Genomic DNA, 20,754 nt, shown 5'->3' on the forward strand with positions numbered 1-20,754 from the left:
ACTAACTTATCCTCACCTATCCCAGAAGCCAAGCCACTGCCAGGACGTGACTTTCTTAAAGAGGCCTGCCTGGGGCTAACAGAGGCAGGGCAGCCAGCAGGTGCCAAGGAAAAGAAATGACAGAAGCAGTACCAGAGCTCAACTGCCCCAGAAAACACGAGTCCCTCCACAAAGACAAGTGAGAAGGAAGAGAAAAAACTTCCTGATTTTGTAGAATGGCCTGTGGTCAAGGAAGGGACACACCTCCACTGCCCCCTAATCTGCCTCTGAATTTCAGCAGGTTTGGGGGAAATACCTCCCTCCCACCACTGGGCATTCGTGAAGCCCTGGGCCGTGTGCCGTAAGGAAATAGGTGAAGACAAAAAACACCTCCCAGAGTTTCTCCAGTCAGGTTTATTAACTCTAAGCAAAAGTTGTCCATACAATCCAGTGGTCTTCCAGTTTTATTTTTGCATGGTTTAATAGTCTGAATGACCAGCACACAATCTTAGGCAGTCTTGTAAATTCTGCTCATCAAAATGATGTTACTGTCACGAGAAGAAAGTCCTGCCAGAGAAATTAGATTAATGAAAACAAGATCAAGAATGATTTGCTGGGACTGCAGATTACAGAGCAGTTCTCAGTGGGCAGTCTCCCCGTCTCTTGAAGCAAAGGGGACCAAGAGTTAAAAATACCCTAGGAAAATCAGATGCACCTGCAATGCACTCTCACATAAAGGCCAACCTGTACACTATTCACATCACTGTGCTGTGCAAATGAGAGAGAATTAAATTCAGGGCTAAAATCTGGTCAATCTTCTCACTTCCTCTTCTTCGTGGAATATAACTTTTCTTCAAGTGGGACTGGGACAATCCCTTCACACTCTTTTGTTTCCTGGGTCAGAGGATGTTTTACAATATTCGGTCTAATCACATCAGTGTCTCGAGACAAGTGCTCCATCATGCTTTCAACAGCTGTTGTTGGTGCATAAAAATCCACCAAGAAATACCTGCAATAAAATAAAAATTTGTGAATGCCTGCATTCTGAAACATAATAATTCCCCTATTTTGGTCAATGTTTCCATTTTACTCTTCCTAGACAGACATCAAGTACAAACAAACACAAACGCACCCTTGCCCGAATAGAAACTCCCAGCTGACCAACTACACAGAGGTACAGTAGTGTGCCCCATCTCTCTTTTCCTATGGCTGTTCCCATTACTCTGGTGAAAATACAAATCCAAAGAAACCATTAGGGCAACAGAAAGCATTGTGACATTCCATACAGTGGGAAAAACTACGAAGTACCGGGAAATCATGGGTGCATGAACAGAACTGTCTAACCCACCAATGAGACTGAACTTTCCAGATTATCAAGTGATGATTGTTGTGAAAACATCTACTAGGTAGTTTTCTAATTTTCCAAAGGATTTTACATGTGAGTTAACATACCTAACAGATACAACAAGTACAAGCCCCACTTCACAAACAAGAGAAAGGATTAAAGGCAGCACAAGGCTCACCTGTCCTCTATGTTCAAGACTAACGAGGAACAACAACAAAAAAATTGTTTGAACCTTGGGTAAGAAAAGGAATTTGACACCTACTCACACCAGACAAGGCCCACACATCTCAGTGGCCTTCAAGGTCACTCAGTCTGCGCTAACAACACAAAGCAGCATCCTTCTTCCCTGCCCACCTCTACTCCCAGAGCAGAAAGTTCAAGCCTCCCTTGTACTGCTGGATTTGGACAGTTTTCATTGCAGGACTTCAAAATCCTGCCATGTTCTAGCTGGTTCAGAAGAGCCTTCTAACACCACTTGCTTTGTTCTACTGGCCACACCATTCTCAGAAGCCCAAACACACTCTCCTCTGCACTCGCTGTTCCTTGGGCCAAATGTTCTTTGCCCACGTTCCACACAGTGCACCCCACACCTCTATCACCTTTCTGCCCAGATGTCCCTTCCCACAGAGGCTTCTGTAACCACTTCTCAAGTAGCCCTCTCCTTGACCCACCTGCCCAACCCCTTTTCTCTCTGGCACCCTCACTCATTGCTTGATTTTGTTCCCCACAGCACTTTCTCACCACAGGCACTGTAGCTCTTTGTTTACGTGGCCACAGGAAGGGGGGCTCTGTACTACCTCCTACTACCTTGCACCCTGAGCAGAGACTAACACAGGGAAGGTGCAGAGTGAGTCTTTAACAGTGCTGGTACAGGACAACACGTGTAATTGTCATAGAATGCAGGAAAATCTAATTGAAAAAGAATAAATTCAGCAAGAAAGAAACTTACCAGAAAAGGGCTGGCATCTTTGTAATTCCATACAAAAAGCAAAGAGGGTTCAAAAGTTTTAAGAAAATTTCCCAAGGATCATTCACTCTTACCCAAGCCTGGTGGGAAAATCGTTCAAGTAAAGAAATAATTAAAAGGACAGAAAAATATATATTAAGCAAAAACAAATCAAAAGAAAGCTCAAGTGGCTACAGCGATATCAAAGTAGACTCCAGAGCAAAGAAAATGACCAGGGATAGAGAGACACAATACACGATGACGGAGTCACCAAGAAGACACAATGATCTTTTTCTTTTTTTTTTTATTATTATTAAATCATAGCTGTGTTCATTAATGCGATCATGGGGCACCATACACTGGTTTTATAGATCGTTTGACACATTTTCATCACACTGGTTAACATAGCCTTCCTGGCACTTTCTTAGTTATTGTGTTAAGACATTTACATTCTACACTTACTAAGTTTCACATGTACCCTTGTAAGATGCACCGCAGGTGTAATCCCACCAATCACCCTCCCTCCACCCATCCTCCCCCCTCCCTTCTGTCTCTCTTCCCATTCCCCTATTTCTAGGTTAAAACTGGGTTATAGCTTTCATATGAAAGCCATAAATAAGTTTCATAGTAGGGTTGAGTACATTGGATACTTTTTCTTCCATTCTTGAGATACTTTACTAAGAAGAATATGTTCCAGATCCATCCATGTAAACATGAAAGAGGTAAAGTCTCCATCTTTCTTTAAGGCCGCATAATATTCCATGGTGTACATATACCACAATTTATTAATCCATTCGTGGGTCGATGGGCACTTGGGCTTTTTCTATGACTTAGCAAGTATGAATTGGGCTGCAATAAACATTCTGGTGCAAATACCTTTGTTATAATGTGATTTTTGGCTTCTGGGTATATACCTAGTAGAGAAATTATAGGATTGAATGGTATGTCTATTTTTAGATCTCTAAGTGTTCTCTAAACATCTTTCCAAAAGGAATGTATTAATGTGCATTCCCACCAGCAGTGTAGTGTTCCCTTTTCTCCACATCCATGCCAACATCTCTGATTTTGGGATTTTGTGATACAGGCTAATCTTACTGGAGTTAGATGATATCTCAAAGTAGTTTTGATATGCATTTCTCTGATGATTAAGGATGATGAGCATTTTCTCATGCCTGAAGGCCATGTGCCTGTCTTCTTCAGAGAAGTTTCTCTTCAAGTCCCTTGCTCAGCCTGCAATGGGATCACTTGTTCCTTTCTTGCTTATACATTTGAGTTCTCTGTGGATTCTGGTTATTAAATCTTTGTTGGAGACATAGTCTGCAAATATCTTCTCCCATTCTGAGGGCTGTTTGCTTGCCTTACTTACCGTGTTCCTGGCTGTGCAGAAGCTTTTTAGTTTGATCAGGTTCCAATAGTGTATTTTTGAAGCTGCTTCAATTGTCCGGGGGGTCCGCCTCATAAAATACTCACCCAGACCGATTTCTTCAAGGGTTTTCCCTGTACTCTCTTTCTAGTATTTTTATAGTTTCATGTCTTAAGTTTAAATCTTTTTTTTTTTTTTTTTGGTTTTTGGCCGGGGCTGGGTTTGAACCCGCCACCTCCGGCATATGGGACCGGTGCCCTACTCCTTGAGCCACAGGCACCGCCCTTAAGTTTAAATCTTTAAACCAGTGAGAGCCTATCTTAGTTAATGGTGAAAGGTATGGGTCCACTTTCAGTCTTCTACAGGTTGCCAGCCCGTTCACCCAGCACCATTTGTTAAATAGATAATCTTTTCCCCACTGAATGTTTTTAACTGGCTTGTCAAAGATCAAATAAAGGTAAGTAGCTGGATTCATCTCTTGGTTCTCTATTCTGTTCCAGACATCATCTTCTCTGTTTTTGTGCCAGTACCATGCTGTTTTGATCACTATCCATTTATAGTATAGTCTGAGGTCCAGTAGCATGATTCCTCCTGCTTTCTGAGTAATGTCTTGGCTATTCGAGGTTGTCTCTGATTCCATATAAAACGAAGTATTTTTTTTTCAAGATCTTTAAAGTATGACAGTGGAGCTTTAATAGGGATTGCGTTGAAATTACATATTGCTTTGGGTAGTATGGACATTTTAACAATGTTGATTCTTCCCAGCCATGAGCATGGTATGTTTTTCCATTTGTTAACATTTTCAGCTATTTCTTTTCTTAGAGTTTCATACTTCTCTTTATAGAGACTTTCACGTCCTTTCTTAGATAAACTCCCAAATATTTCATCTTCTTTGGCACTACTGTGAATGGAAGAGTCCTTAACTGTTTTTTCAGCTTGACTATTGTTGGTATGTATAAAGGCTACCAATTTATGAATGCTGATTTTGTAACCTGAGATGCTGCTGTATTCCTTGATCACTTCTAAGAGTTTTGTAGTAGAATCCCTGGTGTTTTCCAGATATACAATCATATCATCTGCAAAGAGCGAAAGTTTGAGCTCTTCTGACCCTATATGGATACCCTTGATCGCCTTTTCTTCCCTAATGGCGATGGCTAAAACTTCCATTACAATGTTAAAGAGCAGTGGAGACAATGGGCAGCCTTGTCTGGTTCCTGATATGAGTGGAAATGATTTCAATTTAAGTCCATTCAATACGATATTGGCTGTGGGTTTGCTGTAGATGGCCTCTACCAGTTTAAGTAATGTCCCTTCTATACCAATCAGTGTTCTGATCATGAAGGGATGCTGGATATTATCAAAAGCTTTTTCTGCATCAATTGAGAGAATCATATGGTCTTTGTTTTTTAATTTGTTTATGTGCTGAATTATAGATTTACGTATTTTGAACCAGCCTTGAGACCCTGAGATAAAACCGGCTTGGTCATGATGTATAATTTGTTTGATGTGTTGCTGGATTCTGTTTGTTAGGATCTTGTTGAATATTTTTGCATCTATGTTCATTAGTGATATTGGCCTATAATTTTCTTTTCTTGTTGGGTCTTTTCCTGCTTTGGGGATCAGGGTGATGTTTGTTCATAGAATGTGTTGGGTAGTCTTCCTTCTTTTTCTACATTTTGGAACAGGTTGAGTAATATAGGTACTAGTTCCTCTTTAAAGGTTTGGTAAAATTCTGACGTGAAGCCATCTGGTCCCGGGCTTTTCTTTTTAGGGAGATTTTGGATGGTTGATGCTATTTCGGAACTTGATATGGGTCTGTTCAACATTTCCACTTGATTCTGGCTAAGTCTTGGAAGGTGATGTGCTTCCAAGTATTGGTCAATCTCCTTCAGATTTTCATATTTCTGAGAATAAAGTTTCTTGTAATATTCATTAAGGATTTTTTGAATTTCTGAGGAGTCTGTTGTTATTTCATCTTTGTTCTGACTGATGAAATTAGAGATTTTACTCTTTTTTTCCTGGTTAGGTTAGCCAAAGGTTTATCTATTTTATTGACCTTTTCAAAAAACCAACTTTTTAATTTATTGATCTGTTGTATAATTCTTTTGTTTTTAATTTCATTTAATTCTGCTCTAATTTTGGTTATTTCTTTTCTTCTACTGGGTTTGGGGTTGGAATGTTCTTCCTTTTCCAGTTGCTTGAGATTAAGTTGTTAACTTCCTCTCTTTCCGTTCTCTTGAGGAAGGCTTGCAGTGCTATAAATTTCCCTCTTAGAACTGCCTTTGCAGTATCCCAGAGGTTCTGATAATTCGTGTCTTCATTGTAGTTTTGTTCCAGAAGTTTGGCAGTTTCCTTCTTAATCTCATCTCTGACCCAGCTATCATTCAGCATAAGGTTACTTAAATTCCGTGTTTTTGTATGAGTATGCAGATTCCTGTTGTTACTGAGTTCAACTTTTATTCCATGGTGGTCTGAGAAGATGCAAGGAATAATTTCTATTCCTTTAAATTTACTGAGGTTAGACTTGTGACCTAAGATGTGATCGATTTTGAAGTATGTTCTGTGGGCTGATGAGAAGTATGTATATTCAGTTTTGTTGGGATGAAATGTTCTGTAGATGTCTCCTAAATCCAAATGTTGGATGGTTAGGTTTAAATCTAAAATTTCTTTGCTCAGCTTCTTATTGGAGGATCTATCCAACACTGCCAAGGGAGTGTTGAAATCTCCAACTATTATGGAGCTGGAGGAAATCAAGTTGCTCATGTCTGCTTGAGTTTCTCTTATAAATTGAGGCACCTTCTGAGGTGCATAAATATTAATAATTGAAATCACATTGAGTATTACCCTTAACAAATATGAAGTGACCATTCTTATCCTTCCTTATTTTGTTGGTTTAAAGCCTATTGTGTCTGCAAATAGAATTGCAACACCTGCTTTTTTCTGATTACCATTTGCCTGAAATATGGACAACCATCCTTTCACCCTGAGTCTATATTTATCTTTTAAGGTCAGATGTAACTCTTGTATGCAGCAAATATCTGTCCTGAGTTTTTGTATCCAGTCAGCTAACCTGTGCCTCTTTAGAGGACAGTTTAAGCAGTTCACATTAATGGAGAATATTGATAAGTCTGGTAAAATTTTGGGTATCGAGTTTTTAAAAAGTCCAGTGGACGTTTTTAATCCTTTAACCATTGTGGATGTTGGAGTTTGATCAAAAGTTTCTGAGTGAGTTTACCTTTGTGGTCGAGGATTGGGATGGTCATTATGGAGGACAGGTTTGAGAATATCCTGAAGAGCTGGTTTGGTTATGGCAAATTTCTTCAACATCATGAATGTAAGACATGATGATCTTAAGTGTGTATGCACTAGATAGCAGGGCATCAGCATACAGGAAGAAGATACCGGAGCAGAGAAATACATTAATCAACAATTAACAACTGGGGCTTTTAACATTCCTCTCTCAGTATTGGCAGAATGACCATATACAAAACCAGCAAGAATACAGAAAAAGTGAACAACAACATCAACCAAGCGGAACTGACATTTACAGAATCCTTCACCCAGTAGTAAGTAGCAGGATATGCATCTTCCTTTTGCGCACACAGAACAATGACCAAAGTGAACCATATTCTGGGCCATAAAACAAGTCTTTATAAACCTAAAGGGAATTAAGTCAGACAGAAAGATCTTGGGGAAATCCCCAAACACTCAGGAAACTAAACACATGTCTAAGTGACTAAGTAGTCAAAGAAGAAACCAAAAGGCAAATTAAAAGTACTTTAATTGAATGAAAATCAAAGCACAATATATCTAAACCTGGGGATCCTACTGAAGCAATACTCAACAGGAAATTTGTATGTACTGAACACCTAGGAATGAAACTGAAAAAAGAAGAAATTAAATCCAGTAAGAGGGAGGGGATGGGGTGTGAAGAAATTCCTAATGCAGAAAAAAGAAAACCAGAGAAAGGAGGTAGACACAAATTAGCAGCAGTGGGAAGGAGGCTGGTGAAACTGACTACAGATTTTACAACATTAAAAGGATCACAGGGAAAGTTTTGCAATAAATTTGATAGCTCAGGTAAATGGTCAAATTTATTAAAGAATATAAACTACCAAAGCTTACTCAAGAAGATACAGATAACCTGAATAGCCTTATATCTGTTAAAGAAATTAAATATCTTGTTAAAAACCTTTCCACCAAGAGAACTATATGCCCAGATGACTTCACTGGTAAATTATATCATGTATTTATGGAATAAAATATCAAGTCACATAAACTTATCTGGGAAATAGGAAGACATGTCTCAATTTGTTCCATAAAGTCAGAATTACTCCATGTCAAAACCGAAGACATTACAAGAAAAGAAAAAAAAGATCTGACCAAAATCACTCACAAACATAAATGAAAAAGTTCCAAATTTTTAGCAAACTGACTACTATAATATGTAAAAAGGGAAATACGTCATGACCAAGTAGGGTTTATCCTAAGAAAGCAAGATTGGTTTAACATTTGAAAATCCACTAACGTATTTTACCACATTAACAAATTAAAATGGAAACACCACATGGATTGTTTCAATAAATCCAAATAAAAGCATTCAACAAAATCCCCTAGCCATCCGTGATAAAAACTCTCAGCAACCTTCCTCTAACGTATAACAGGCATCTTTGAAAAACCTTTAACATTTCTCCAACGAGTGACAAGTAACAAACAAGGAATGCACTGCCACCACCTCTATTCAAACTGCACTGAAGGCTCTTGCCAATAGAATAAGGCAAGAAAAAGGAAAGGCATTCAGACTGATAAGGAATAAGTAAAACTGTCTTTATGTGCAGACCACACAATATAGAGAGAAAACAAAGAAATCTATAAAGAACATACTAGAACTGAAAGTGAATTTAGCTAGGTTATAAGATACAAAATCAATTTTATTTCTGTGTACTAGCAACAAATAATCAGACTTTGAAATTACATATGAAATACTATAAAGTCTGACAAAAGGTATGCAAGATCTGTGCACTAAAAACTACAAAACATTGCTGAAAGAAATTAAAGAAAACCTACATAAATGGAAAAATATATTGTGATTTAGACGTCAACTTTCTCCAAGTTGTTCAAGACAAATGCAATCAAAAATCTTAGCAACTGATTCTAAAGTTCATATGGAAAGACCATGAATTTAGAACAGCCAAAACAACTCTGACAAAGAATGTAAGTTGAAGGACTAACACCACCTGACTTCATCAATACTTATCATAAAGCTGTAGTAATTAAAACAGTATGGTATTCATGTACAGATACACAAACAGATCAAAAGAATAGAAAGCCCAGAAATGAAGACCACACATATGTGCACACTGAATTTTGACAAAGCTACAAAGGCAGTTCAGTGGAAAAAAGTCTCTTCAACAAATATTGCTGGAATTATCTAATCTATAGGCAAAATAGTAAACTTTGCTCCATACTTGTACCATATAAAAAATGTAACTAAAAATGAAACATAAATTTAAATGTAAAACATAAAGCTGTAAAACTTCTAGAAGAAAACACAGGAGGCCTTGGATTAAGCAAAGATTCTTTAGAAACGATACCAATAGCAAAATTCATAATAGAAAGTTTTGATAAATTAGACTTTATCAAAATTAAAAATTGCTTGCTCTTTGAACAAAACAAGCCACAGACTAATTTGGAAATTACATGTCTACTAAAGGACTGATATCTAGAACATAAAGAACTTTCAAACCAATTTTTTAAAATAAAAATTAATTTTAGGACAACGGGCGTTTAAGATCTGAACAGACATTTCACCTAAGATTTACCCATATAATGGCAAAGCAGCACATGAAAAGATGCTGAAAGCCAATAGTCATTAGAGAAATGCAAATTAAAACCATAAAGAGACACCTACTAGAACAGCTGAAATTAAATAAAAAGACTGGCCATACAACATGTTGGCAAGGATGTGGAGAAACTAGCATTCTCATACACTGCTAGCGAGAATTCAAATGACACAATTATTTAAAAAAAAAAAGTTTAGCATTTCCTTAAATAAACATACACCTGTCGTCATGACCCAGGTTTTTACTCAAAAGACATCAAAGCATGTGTTCTTGCACACAAGTGGTAACACTAACTTCACCGGTCAAGGTGCCAAACTGGAAACGACACAAACAACCATCAACATGTAACAACAAACATAAGGGTGGGGAACCTGCGGCCTAGGGGCCACAAGTGGCCTTCCAGAGCCCCAAGTGCAAACCCTCAACCAAATCCAAGCTTTGTTCTGTAAAATCTGGATTCAGTCAAAAGGCTGCACTCAAGGATTCAGAAGGCCACATGTGGCCCCAAAGCCACAGGGTCCCTCCTACCCCTGCATGCTGAGGGAAACTAGAGTAAAAAAAGGTCAGATTCTATCTATACAAAATTCGAAAAACACCAACAATCCTTGACTTACAGTGGGGCTATGTCCTGATAAACCCATCGTAAGTTGAAAACCTCCTAAGTTCAAAGACATTGATACACTAACCTAACATCAGCTAGTCAAGCTCATGTTAAATGTGCTCTGAACCGGTAACTGCACCAGGCCTATCTTGTAAGCCTTGAAAAGCTCAGGTAATTCTGTTGAACACTGTACCAAAAGTGAAAAGCAGAACGGTTATACATGTATTCAAGTACAGTTACTACTGAATGGGAATTGTTATGCACCATCGTGTAAAGTCAAAAAAGTCAAAATAAACAAATGTACAGTGAAAGAAAGTGGATCAGTGGTTTCTTGGGGTAAAGGAGAAGTGGAGGGAGGGAGGGAATCAGAGGGGCAAGAGGGAACTCTGAGGGTGAACAACATGTCTGTAATCGTGACAGGTGATTTCATGAGTGTGTACGGATGGCAAACCTTATTAATCTGCACATAGTGCACTGCTGTTTAGGAAGCTGAACAGTCAACACTTGGCAGTGACCTGGTGTGGGTGGGGACAAGAAGGAAGAACCACAGCTAACAAAGACTGCCAGGTTCCCTGGGAAATGAAATAAAAGTGGTGTCAGCACTACTATCTCATAAACTTGAGGCAGTGACTTGCCACATTTGCTCACCTGAGTTGTGGGCTTTCACTCAGTAAATCATCAAAATGCCCTTCCACTATCACAAACAAGTTATGCCTTCTCCCTGTCTGCCAACATCCCCACATTTACTCTACAGCAGGTGGTTTTTCCTCAAATATGTCTACATGCTCTCCTAGCTCTTTCCTCCTTTGTTGCCTTTTGCCTCATTTCTCTGGAAGTGTCTTCCTCTCTTGCTTTATTCTATATAGAGCCCCATGCTTACAGCAGGGCGCTAGTGAGACGCCATGTGCCACACAGGGCACCAGAGAGACGCCACGTGCCATACAGGGCAGTGTGCCAAGAGACGCGGTGTGCCCCACATTGCACTACTGAGATGCGGTGGGCCCCACGTCACACATTACACTAGTGAGATGCCGTGTGCCCCACATTACACTAGTGAGATGCCGTGTGCCCCACGTTACGCTAGTGAGATGCCGTGGGCCCCACGTTACGCTAGTGAGATGCCGTGGGCCCCACGTTACGCTAGTGAGATGCCATGTGCCCCACGCCACACATTACACTAGTGAGATGCCGTGTACCACACATTACGCTAGTGAGATGCCGTGTGCCCCACGTTACGCTAGTGAGATGCCGTGTGCCCCACGTCACGCTAGTGAGATGCCATGTGCCCCACGTTACGCTAGTGAGATGCCGTGTGCCCCACATTACGCTAGTGAGATGCTGTGTGCCACACAGGGTGCTGCAAATGGACAAACTCAGGAAGGGCACCTGTTCAGGGAATCCAACAGCCCAGACATCGCCACTGCCAGTCTTACAAAGGTTCGAAGTCCCTCCCTCCAGAAAGTCCTCAGGTATGTCCTGTTCCCCTGAGCTGAAGCCTGGCCTTTACATTCAAGTATTCAACTTATTCCCATAGCCTCTCTAGGGCTGTGTTGTTTTTACGTACGATACTGTTAACAGCAAGCACTGCTTTCTCCCGTTTTCCATTTACCTGCATCACAGCTTTAAGAGGCATTTCTGTGGGCATGCCTGGGAGTCTAAGCACTTTCTCAGTCTGGAGAAAGTGTGTTTACTGTTGCCAAAACCAACCCAACTGTCTCCGCAGATCAATTCTCGCACAGTCTTCCTGAAAAGCAGTCTGAAGACAACTCACCAAATAATCCTCACAAACACGCCTGAAGTATGTGGATACCATTTTGTGATAATGGTGGAAAGAAGACCCAAGGATGAAAACTCTAAACATACGACAACTGTGTTACATGGGACTCTCCAATATTCAAAGTGTTCTTTCACCTTTTAAACAGCTCTGAGGAGAGGAGGAGAAAGGCAGCAGCTCCACCCATGCGGCCACTGAGGGGATGGAAGAAGGATGCAGTGCCAATAGCAGCTACTCCTCCAGCGGCTCTCAAAGTGGCCTCCTGCACACTGCTGCCACCTGTGAGTCCACAGTTCAACTCTTTTGAGAAAAGAGACTCAAGGAAGATCCAGTCGTCAGCTCAACTGCACCCAGCTACTAAGTGGCCATTACCAGAATTCAAACAGAGCAGGGCTTTTGACTTCAGGACACAAGAAGCAGTGGACAGTTTAGGGACCAAACAGGTTACAGAATCACAGAATGGAAGTGCTTTGAACAGATGATGCAATCCAACCCCTCCATGTGAGGAAACTGAACCCCCAAGTGAGACAACACCGTGTGCCACACAGGACAGTGCTCCAGTGAGATGCCATGTACCACACATTACACTAGGGAGCTGCCACAGGTCACAAAGGGAGAGCCAAGCTTGGGGATCCAGACAAGACTCAGCAGCTCCTCGCTCTGCTCACCTGGCAGCTAGCATAGAGGTTTCTCAAGGATACAGAGAAGTCCCAGATAAAGACCTGGAAATCCTAAGATTGGGCGGTATGGGCTTCTGAAGGCTGCCCACTGCTACCACAACCCCTATCCCTTCACTCCCCTCCCTGCTCTGACGCTCCTCCACCTTAGAACAAACCAACGCTCCTTAGAACCAACCCAAACAAGCACACCAATCAGCACGCAGGTCTGCACCCACAGCCACAGCTCGTGAGCCTCATTTTGCACTTATTGCCCCACTGATCTGAGCCTGGACCAAGAGGGCAGAGCCCACTTCCACTCCCAGAGCTCCTTATTACAAAGTGGAAACTCCCACAAAAAAAGAAGTGCCACCAGAACAAAGGCAAGGGAAGAGGCTCAGAGACGGGTGGATCTTACTGTCTTCACTGAGGTCCGTGCAAAGCTGGACCTCCTCCTCCCCGCCACCTGCCCTGGAACCAAGCCATCCCTCCCCCTGCTGCAAGAGCTGGAGCATAAGTCCAGGACAAACTGCTGCTGTCGGCCCAAGCACACAGATGACCGGTCCACCATGACCCTCCCACAAAGGAAGGACCTGACCAAGTCCTGGCTATTCCTGGTAAACACTCTTTTTTTCTTGCCCACTTGACTGGGCAAATTCCCTGTGTAAGGAGCATCTAGTGTGGGCAAACCTCAGAGGAGGATTTAGGAGGTAAAGGACACAGCTTCCCTCCTAGAACACACAGTCCAGCTGGACAGTCACAGAGTTTCTGCGCTAGCAAAACCCAGGCTCCCACTATTAGAACAAGCCCCCAACTCCTTTGGGCAACTGTGGTAATGATGCCATCATCAACACCCATGGCACTGGGCATGTTAACTACAGATGACCCAAGAATAAGGATGAGACTTTATGTACACTGATGTGACAGCACAGGGTACAACCTGCCTTTCCAATTTTACTCATGAAGTAAGTAAGGCCTAGAAACAACCTATTTGGAGTTACAAAGCTGCACAGCTTCTGATCCCTGCAAAGACCACTTTCCCGTGACAGTGCAGGTCCATGAAAGACCTATGAAAATGGAAAGTGGACTGAAGAAAATGACCTCGAAACTCCCAAGATCTACTCCCTGGTCCTCCTGAAGGTGGCCACGGAGAAACCATCCTGAAGCTCTCAGGAGCTGCCGCCAAAGGAAAGGGCTAGAAGAGGGGCTCAGCGTCTCCAGGGAATCCCAGAGCCCTCGGCCCCACCCTCCTCCTGGCCTGGAAGAACTGAAGATCAAGAAGTTTCCACATCCACAACATGTTATGAATGTTTGTTCCTTCTCCTAACCAAGTTAGGCAGAATCAAAACATAAGACCAGAAGGCCTGACATATGTGGGCTCTTTCTCATCTCCATGAGCAGCTCCTCAATCAAGACAGGACAGTTTAGAATTATGACCACACTCCAACTGCCTGGAGATGCCCAAAAGCCTGACATTCCAATATGAAAATAAGAATATAATAAACCAAATAGCTAGTTTTCCATTTCCTACTTCTACTCTAATCAGTGATACAATCGGTTTAAATACACAGATCATTTTGGAGGAACCTCAAATGCTACCACACATTTCCAACACTTTCAGCCACAACCTATGTGGTTTGAGTGAAAGGGTTCTGCATATCAGGCACCAGATTCACGTGAGCATCACCACTGCCTTCAACACAAGCCCAGCAGTGTTTATATTTAAAGGTCTGTTTTCCCAGGTGTGGTACTAATTATAGAATCACTTCATCTGTAAGGTTGCTATCAGCTTTATTCAAGCATCTCTCTCTATAGAAAAGCTCTTCACTTTACACACACCAACTCTACAGAGGTGGCAGTGAAGAGAGGACTGACCCCAGCAGGAAGGAGAAGAGGTGCCAGAGGAGGGTCCAGGCACCAGAGCAGCTCTCACTGCAGACACCAATGCTCAGAAGCTGGAGCAACAGGGAACTACCTCTTAGGTAGTTCCACATGGTCTTCAAGGTGATAATTTAATCTCCTGTCTTTCCTAAAACACTCCCACACTTAAAAACTCTCCACTATGTGACCCCAGCCCCCTGGAGATCTGAAAAGACCCAGAAAACAGCTTCCTCAGGATAGTGTCTAGCGGTAGAAAAGGATGCCCCCAGGAACACTGCATCGCTGTAGACGCAGTGAGGGACCAGCAGCTGCAGAGTCCTTTCTGCTCCTCCCCTGGAGCCCTACTCCTTCAGGCCACCCAGCTGCCTTCTGGCACAGACCAGACAGATGGCTGGGCCTCCAGCCCCTATCTCACTCCCCTAACAGTCAAGAGAGAACGTATGTTTTCTTGTAGTGCTCTTAAATGCAAAGGTTGTTATTTTTTTAATTTCACTCTTGTCCTAACCCTATATTTACAAGTTTTCCATAAAAACAGCTTGCTTGAATTTGAGTTATATTCATTGTCTGTCTCCCTCCCCCTCCCCTTCCCTCAGCAGACAAGTGGAAATTTCCACTGATGCTCAGTGGCTCAGGGTGGGTGGGGGAAGGGGAGAAGGAGGGGAGAGGAGAGGGTTTTGCAGCCTGAAGCATCTTTGAGCCTTTCTGAAGACAGAAAACAGACCTGCCTGAACCAGCTTCTACACCAGCTCCTGCGCCATCTGGGTTAGACCTTGCAGGGTTCGGGCTCATACCAAGGCACCCTCTGCATGGAAAGGCCCCGTTTCTTTTTTTGTTGGTTTTCCTACATTTTCAAAACCACCAAACCTGCTGCAAAGTCCTTACAAATCTTGGGGCACTGCCACTAAAAAGAAACTTTCACAGCCACAGCAGCCCTGCCCCAAGACTTAGCACAAAGCACCTACACACAAGAAATAGGTCAGGGTGCCGGCCTTGACTTAAGGCTGGCAGACAGTGCAAGAACATGGAAATGTTAGCTAACGGGATTACAGAGGAGAACAAATCTCCTCTGGAGAGGGTGCCAATGCTCTGGGAGTAAACTGCAGACACATTTGGGAAGCGAGTCAGTAAAATTCCACTGATTCGCCACAGAGCCAGTTATTTTTATCATCCTGCTTACCCGTAAATACAAGGGCATCTTATATGTAGGCCAGTAGATCACTGGTATAAGCATCCACCTGAATTTTAAAGTGGATTTAAGAACAGGGAAAGAGAGGGAAAAACAGAGAAGAAAAACTCCCCATCACTTCTTAGGAGTTCTTACGCACACAGGCATCAGAAATCAACCCAATCTCCCTGCAGTGAAATCACACCTGGTAGATGAGTCCAACCCCAGCAGGGGCATCCTCTGTACACGGCCGCAACCCTGTGCAGTACACCACTGAGTGTCTTCCACAGCTCCACTCAGCCTCGCCCAGCCCCACCTAGTGGAACGAGCACCATGAACTACGTGCAGCCCCACAGTGAGCTGTGACGTGGTCCTGGCAGAGGGTGGCCATCACTACAACTCAGTAAAAGGCTTGCCCCTTTTTAGCAAGGGGCTAAATGAGCTTCCACTCCTGCTGCTCCTTCCCACCTAGGTGACATCCTCCCCCTTCAGAGGCTGAGGAAAACAGTAAGGATTTTCCACACCAGCCTTGCCTTCCTCACAGGGCTGATGAGCGTATCAAGGTAAGCACTCAGAGGTACAAAGGGGGCCTGAAGGACACCAAAGCCCATCTAGACCTGGGGATATTCTCAGGCCTTCTCAGGCCCCAGCTCTGGGTCATGCTCCAGTGGCTTCCAGACGCTGCCTGATAGCATGTGATGAGTGAGGCCAGAATCTTCCATCCAAGCCCAGCCTTCCCTGACCTGGTCACACAGCAGCAAAAGTATCTAATTACTATACTGCACCTCTGCCTCAATTCATATCACCTGGGGACAGCTGACTCAGGACAGCACTGCCCTTGAAAAAACAAAAAAATCAGGTCAATAAGTTATACATGTCTAAAATATCATCCTCATCTCTGGTAAGGGACTCAACCCAGGCCCCATTCTGCTACCAGGTGAAGAACAGAATAGCATTTTTTAAAACAAGGTTAAAATGGTCTTCAGCTGTACATAAATGACTCACCCAATTCTACTGACCCTCAGAGGTTGTGACTTAAGTGAATTTGTGTGGACCAGTCCGGAAATTTAACTATCAAGTTGTTCCAATGGGAAATTAAGTTCCCATTTATAAACAATAGACTTACAAATTTTGGGAACACAACCTGCTTCTAAAGTGGAGACTGACTAAATTAATATTTAGAATGACTATATTTTTAGTTTTAGCATAAACGGGCAATAGTCTTGATATGATTGATAATAAACACCAGGTGCCACTTTCCCCTCTAGGAAGACCTCAGATAACCCAAAGTAGCAAGGTCTCCCAACCTGCCCCTCTTCCAGCCTATTGGGTGTGTGTGAGGCAGGGGGATCAATTTGGGGGGAGGAAGTGGGAATGAGAGAACAGTACAGCAATCACCCAACACGCTGGGAAGTAATGGCAACAGAGCTGCCTGGCCAGCCCCAGGCCAGGCACGGTTTCCCACTGTTCTGGGCGCCTTCCCTACACCCTCTCTGTTGGTGCCTAGGGTAGCACTGGACAGCCACCTCCCTGACGAGACTGAGAAACTTCTTTTTTTTTTTTTTTTTGGCCAGGGCTGGGTTTGAACCCGCCACCTCCGGCATATGGGACAGGCGCCCTACTCCTTGAGCCACAAGCACCGCCCGAGACTGAGAAACTTCTTGAGACCAGGAACCACAAGAATCACAAGAAACATCCTGAGACGTAGGCATGCCACTACGACACACGTTAAACACGTGACACTAACAGCACCATTTAACAGAAATGGATTCCCACAGCACACAGCTAAAAAACTGGCTCTCCCACATCAGCATCTAACCAAAATTTCAGGCACCTGTCACTGCTCCCAGGGCTATTCACAAAGGGCCAAAATTTTGAATGGTAAATACATAACCAACAAGACCACTGTTCTCCCCAACCATTTCAACTATGTGAGCCTTCTACCCAGTACCACGCACACCACAACACATAACCAATTTAATAAATGTTTCTGACACCTTCTGTGGCAAATGAGCCAAAATATGCCAAATGAGCAAAAAGCCATGTAATGGACAACCCTGGGGTCAGTGACTAGGGAGAGTCTGCCTGAAGCCCAAATAGCATCAGACTAACCATAAGCTGCACACTGCAGACATCTGGACACATCGCTCAATTTCACTTTCTTATCTAAACTACACTTGCCTCATTTCCCAAAAGTGACTGTGGAGCATATTCATGGGGGTCACAAAAATAAAAGGCATCATATTCAGATAAAATTAATAAATTCAGGGATCTTTCCCACCAAAGGGCCTATGCATGTACCCTGCTCTATGAGGAAAGCAGAGGTTCCCCCATCACACATACCCCATTTTTGGTTTTGGTGAATCATCTCTATAGAAATAGTGTTTCAGGGACCATACTTTGAAAAACATTACCTCAAACAAATAAATACCAGACATTGATTCATTGCAGAAAAATGAACTTAATACTCAAATCTCCCCCACTGCAGCCAGGCATCACCTTTCTGCCTGGCTGGATATGATACATGTATATAATAGAAAATGTCGCTTCTCCTTTGCTGAGGAGTCTGAAAATAAAAGAACTAGAAATAAGATCTTTCAACGTCAGTGGACAGAGTGAATGCAACAGAGTCCTGGGGTGCAGGCTCGCGTGCTCAGCAGTTTCAGACTTAGTTCCTGGTGGGCTCCTCCAGAACCCAAACTTGTCCCAGTTGTGAAGAGAATCAGCCGTCCTCTCCCCAGCCCAGAGTATGGCACACAGAGGTCTGAACACTAAATGAGTCCTCAGACACCCGAGCACTTGTGAGAAGTGAAAATTCCAGGATGCTGGTCATGCTGGCACTTAATAGAGTCAAATGCTCTGCTTAGAAAGACAGCAGAAGAAAACAGTCCTACTGGGCACCCTGAAGGACCACATGAGTGAGGAAACGGGCTCCTCTCTCCATGCAGTGCCCCCCCATCTAGGAACCTTGCTAAAAATTTGTGGCCAGATTTTATGTTCCTCTTTAAACAAAAAGGCAGAAGAATTCATAGCTTTGCTGTTAAACCAAACCCATGTGGTTACATTATTTAAAAACAAAAAAAAGATAAAAGGGGAAGGAGGCAGGGAGAAAGGGAAGAGGAAGGACCCCTTCCCCCACCCCATCCCTCACTGTTACTAGACTGGGGAGGAAGCCCAGCCACGGCTCTCCTGTTGCCTGGCAACCCCATAGGCGCTCTCTTCAGCAGTGTTCCCAGGAAGCTGAGCACGAGCACAAAACAAGGTGAAGCCATCAAAAGATGAAATCCGCAATGCATGCAGTGAGGAAGCCTGGACGGGAGAGACGTGACTCCACTTGGTCCCATTACACGTGCTGCACCTACACAAGACCGTGGATCCGCATGACCAGAAGCAGTGCTATCCCCACACACATCTGAGAGATTATCAGACGGGAGGATCACCTGTGTGGGGTGCCTGAAGAAGCCGTCATCAAGAGAAGCTGAATGACGCACTCAAGGCTAGCACTGCTGCTGAAAGCCAAAGGGAGAACGGAGTTCTTTACCCCTGGACCTTCCTCACTGTACTAAAACTGGCTCTATCTTTGCTGATACCTGCTTCTACAAAACCCAACAATGGGAGAAAATTCTTCCCCAAAATCAGAGCCATACACTCCTGGGTGAGGCCACACACCACGTCTGGGATCCAGAATGTAGAGCTGCTGTGCTCTGCCCTCCTGGCTTAGCATAAATTGTTACAGAACGTCCACCACGATTATTACTACAGAATCAACCCTGTCATCTATGTGTGAGGGAGCTGCTATACGCAGTGGGAGAAAAGTTCCGTCATAGAAAACTGTGACCATTAGTTGGAGTAGATAAAACCGTTTTTCTCTTATGGATTAGGCTCTGGTTACACACATTAGTCTAAAGCAGCACATTCTGCTTGTTATCTGCAACCTGCACATTTGCAACAGACACACTAGTATGTGGACAACACTGTTCACTGAGGTGTTCTAAAGGCCAAAGGTAAATGCTAGGGGAAAACATTGCTCAGGCTGATAAGAGAAGCTTCTCACAATCAAGCGCTTGCTGTTCCCAGGACGGCCTGTTTGTGTGCTCTAATTGAGGGCCTCTGCGGGTCTATTAAGGGCCAGCACAACCAACTGCATCGGTTGACTGTGACTAACGTGACAGTTGGGGATGTATCTGAAGGACACCTGGCACAGTGCACTGTGAGGCTGTAATAGTGTCTAATATTAAGGGAACGGGACACTTTCCATTTCCAAGTGATTCACGAGGAAACTCACCCGCCTCGAGTGTGCCGCTGGCTGTGGGTGGAGATCTTATACGGCAGCGCGCGTTGGCCCAGGTTCTCCAGGCCCCTTACTACTGCTCCTCTGTCCATCAGGGCTTCTAGCGTACGTTTCAAAGCAGCAGCAGTCTCTGGCTGGTTTTTTTGTTTTTGTATTTAAAGAAAAGAAAAAATACCATCAGCGTAAGAACTAGAATGATCAAGTCTGGTCAGGTGCAACCAATAGTTCTACTGGTAGGGACCTTTGAAAGCAACAGAAACTGGTTTTGGCTAATGTAAAACAGAGAGAGACACTTTTTTTGTAAAGATATGAGACAGCTCACAGGTACGGAGAAAAATCTGAAGAACCAGGCTTTGTAGCATTCAGGGCCCAGAGCAGCTGCAGGGGTGTGGGAGGCAGGAACTAGGGATTAGTTTCTTCAGAGCAGCTCGGCCAGGCTGAGTCAGTGCCAATTCCAGTCAGTCCTTGTAGCCCACGATTCAAAATTCAAATTCCAGACGAGCATCCTGTTGGCAGGATACCTTACCTGGCCATCCCCTCCAAACCACAATCAGTGGGAAAAGGGGTTGACCTCCCCCCCCCGCCAAAAAAACTGGAAGATTGTAACCAAAAGAGCCCAAATCTCTGCCCTCATGGGGCTTACAATCTAAGAAAGGGCGTAATACAAGAACATACTTAAGGCAACCAGGAGGCTGAACACGGACAGTAGCACAGGGACCAGAGGCTCTGGAAGGGTGGACATTCAGCTGGGAGAAGGGTTCCGTTAGAGAAAGCTTACTTGAGAGAAGCCCTGAAAACGGTGAGTGGAGATACAAAAGATGAATGGCCCTGAGTAAAGGGGTGAGGCGAGAAGGCACGCATATGCAGGGCAATGGCCAGAGGCCCAGTGAACACGGGCCAGGGTAGGAAG

The 20,754-nt window shown here is 43.4% G+C and overlaps 1 protein-coding gene across 1 annotated transcript in view; it reads right to left on the minus strand.

Moving 5' to 3' along the window:
• Positions 1-384: 384 nt before the first annotated feature.
• The window catches only part of MRPS6 (mitochondrial ribosomal protein S6), a 68,982-nt gene continuing 48,612 nt past the window's right edge, over positions 385-20,754 (minus strand). The window contains exons 2-3 of the mRNA XM_053564923.1: positions 19,839-19,978; positions 385-988 (exon numbers count right to left, since the gene is read on the minus strand). Coding sequence (XP_053420898.1) covers positions 799-988; positions 19,839-19,978 — 330 coding nt within the window. The 3' untranslated portion in view covers positions 385-798. The remainder of the gene's footprint in view (positions 989-19,838; positions 19,979-20,754) is intronic.

This window comes from Nycticebus coucang, chromosome 16 (assembly GCF_027406575.1).
Source record: "Nycticebus coucang isolate mNycCou1 chromosome 16, mNycCou1.pri, whole genome shotgun sequence".
NCBI lineage: Eukaryota > Metazoa > Chordata > Mammalia > Primates > Lorisidae > Nycticebus > Nycticebus coucang.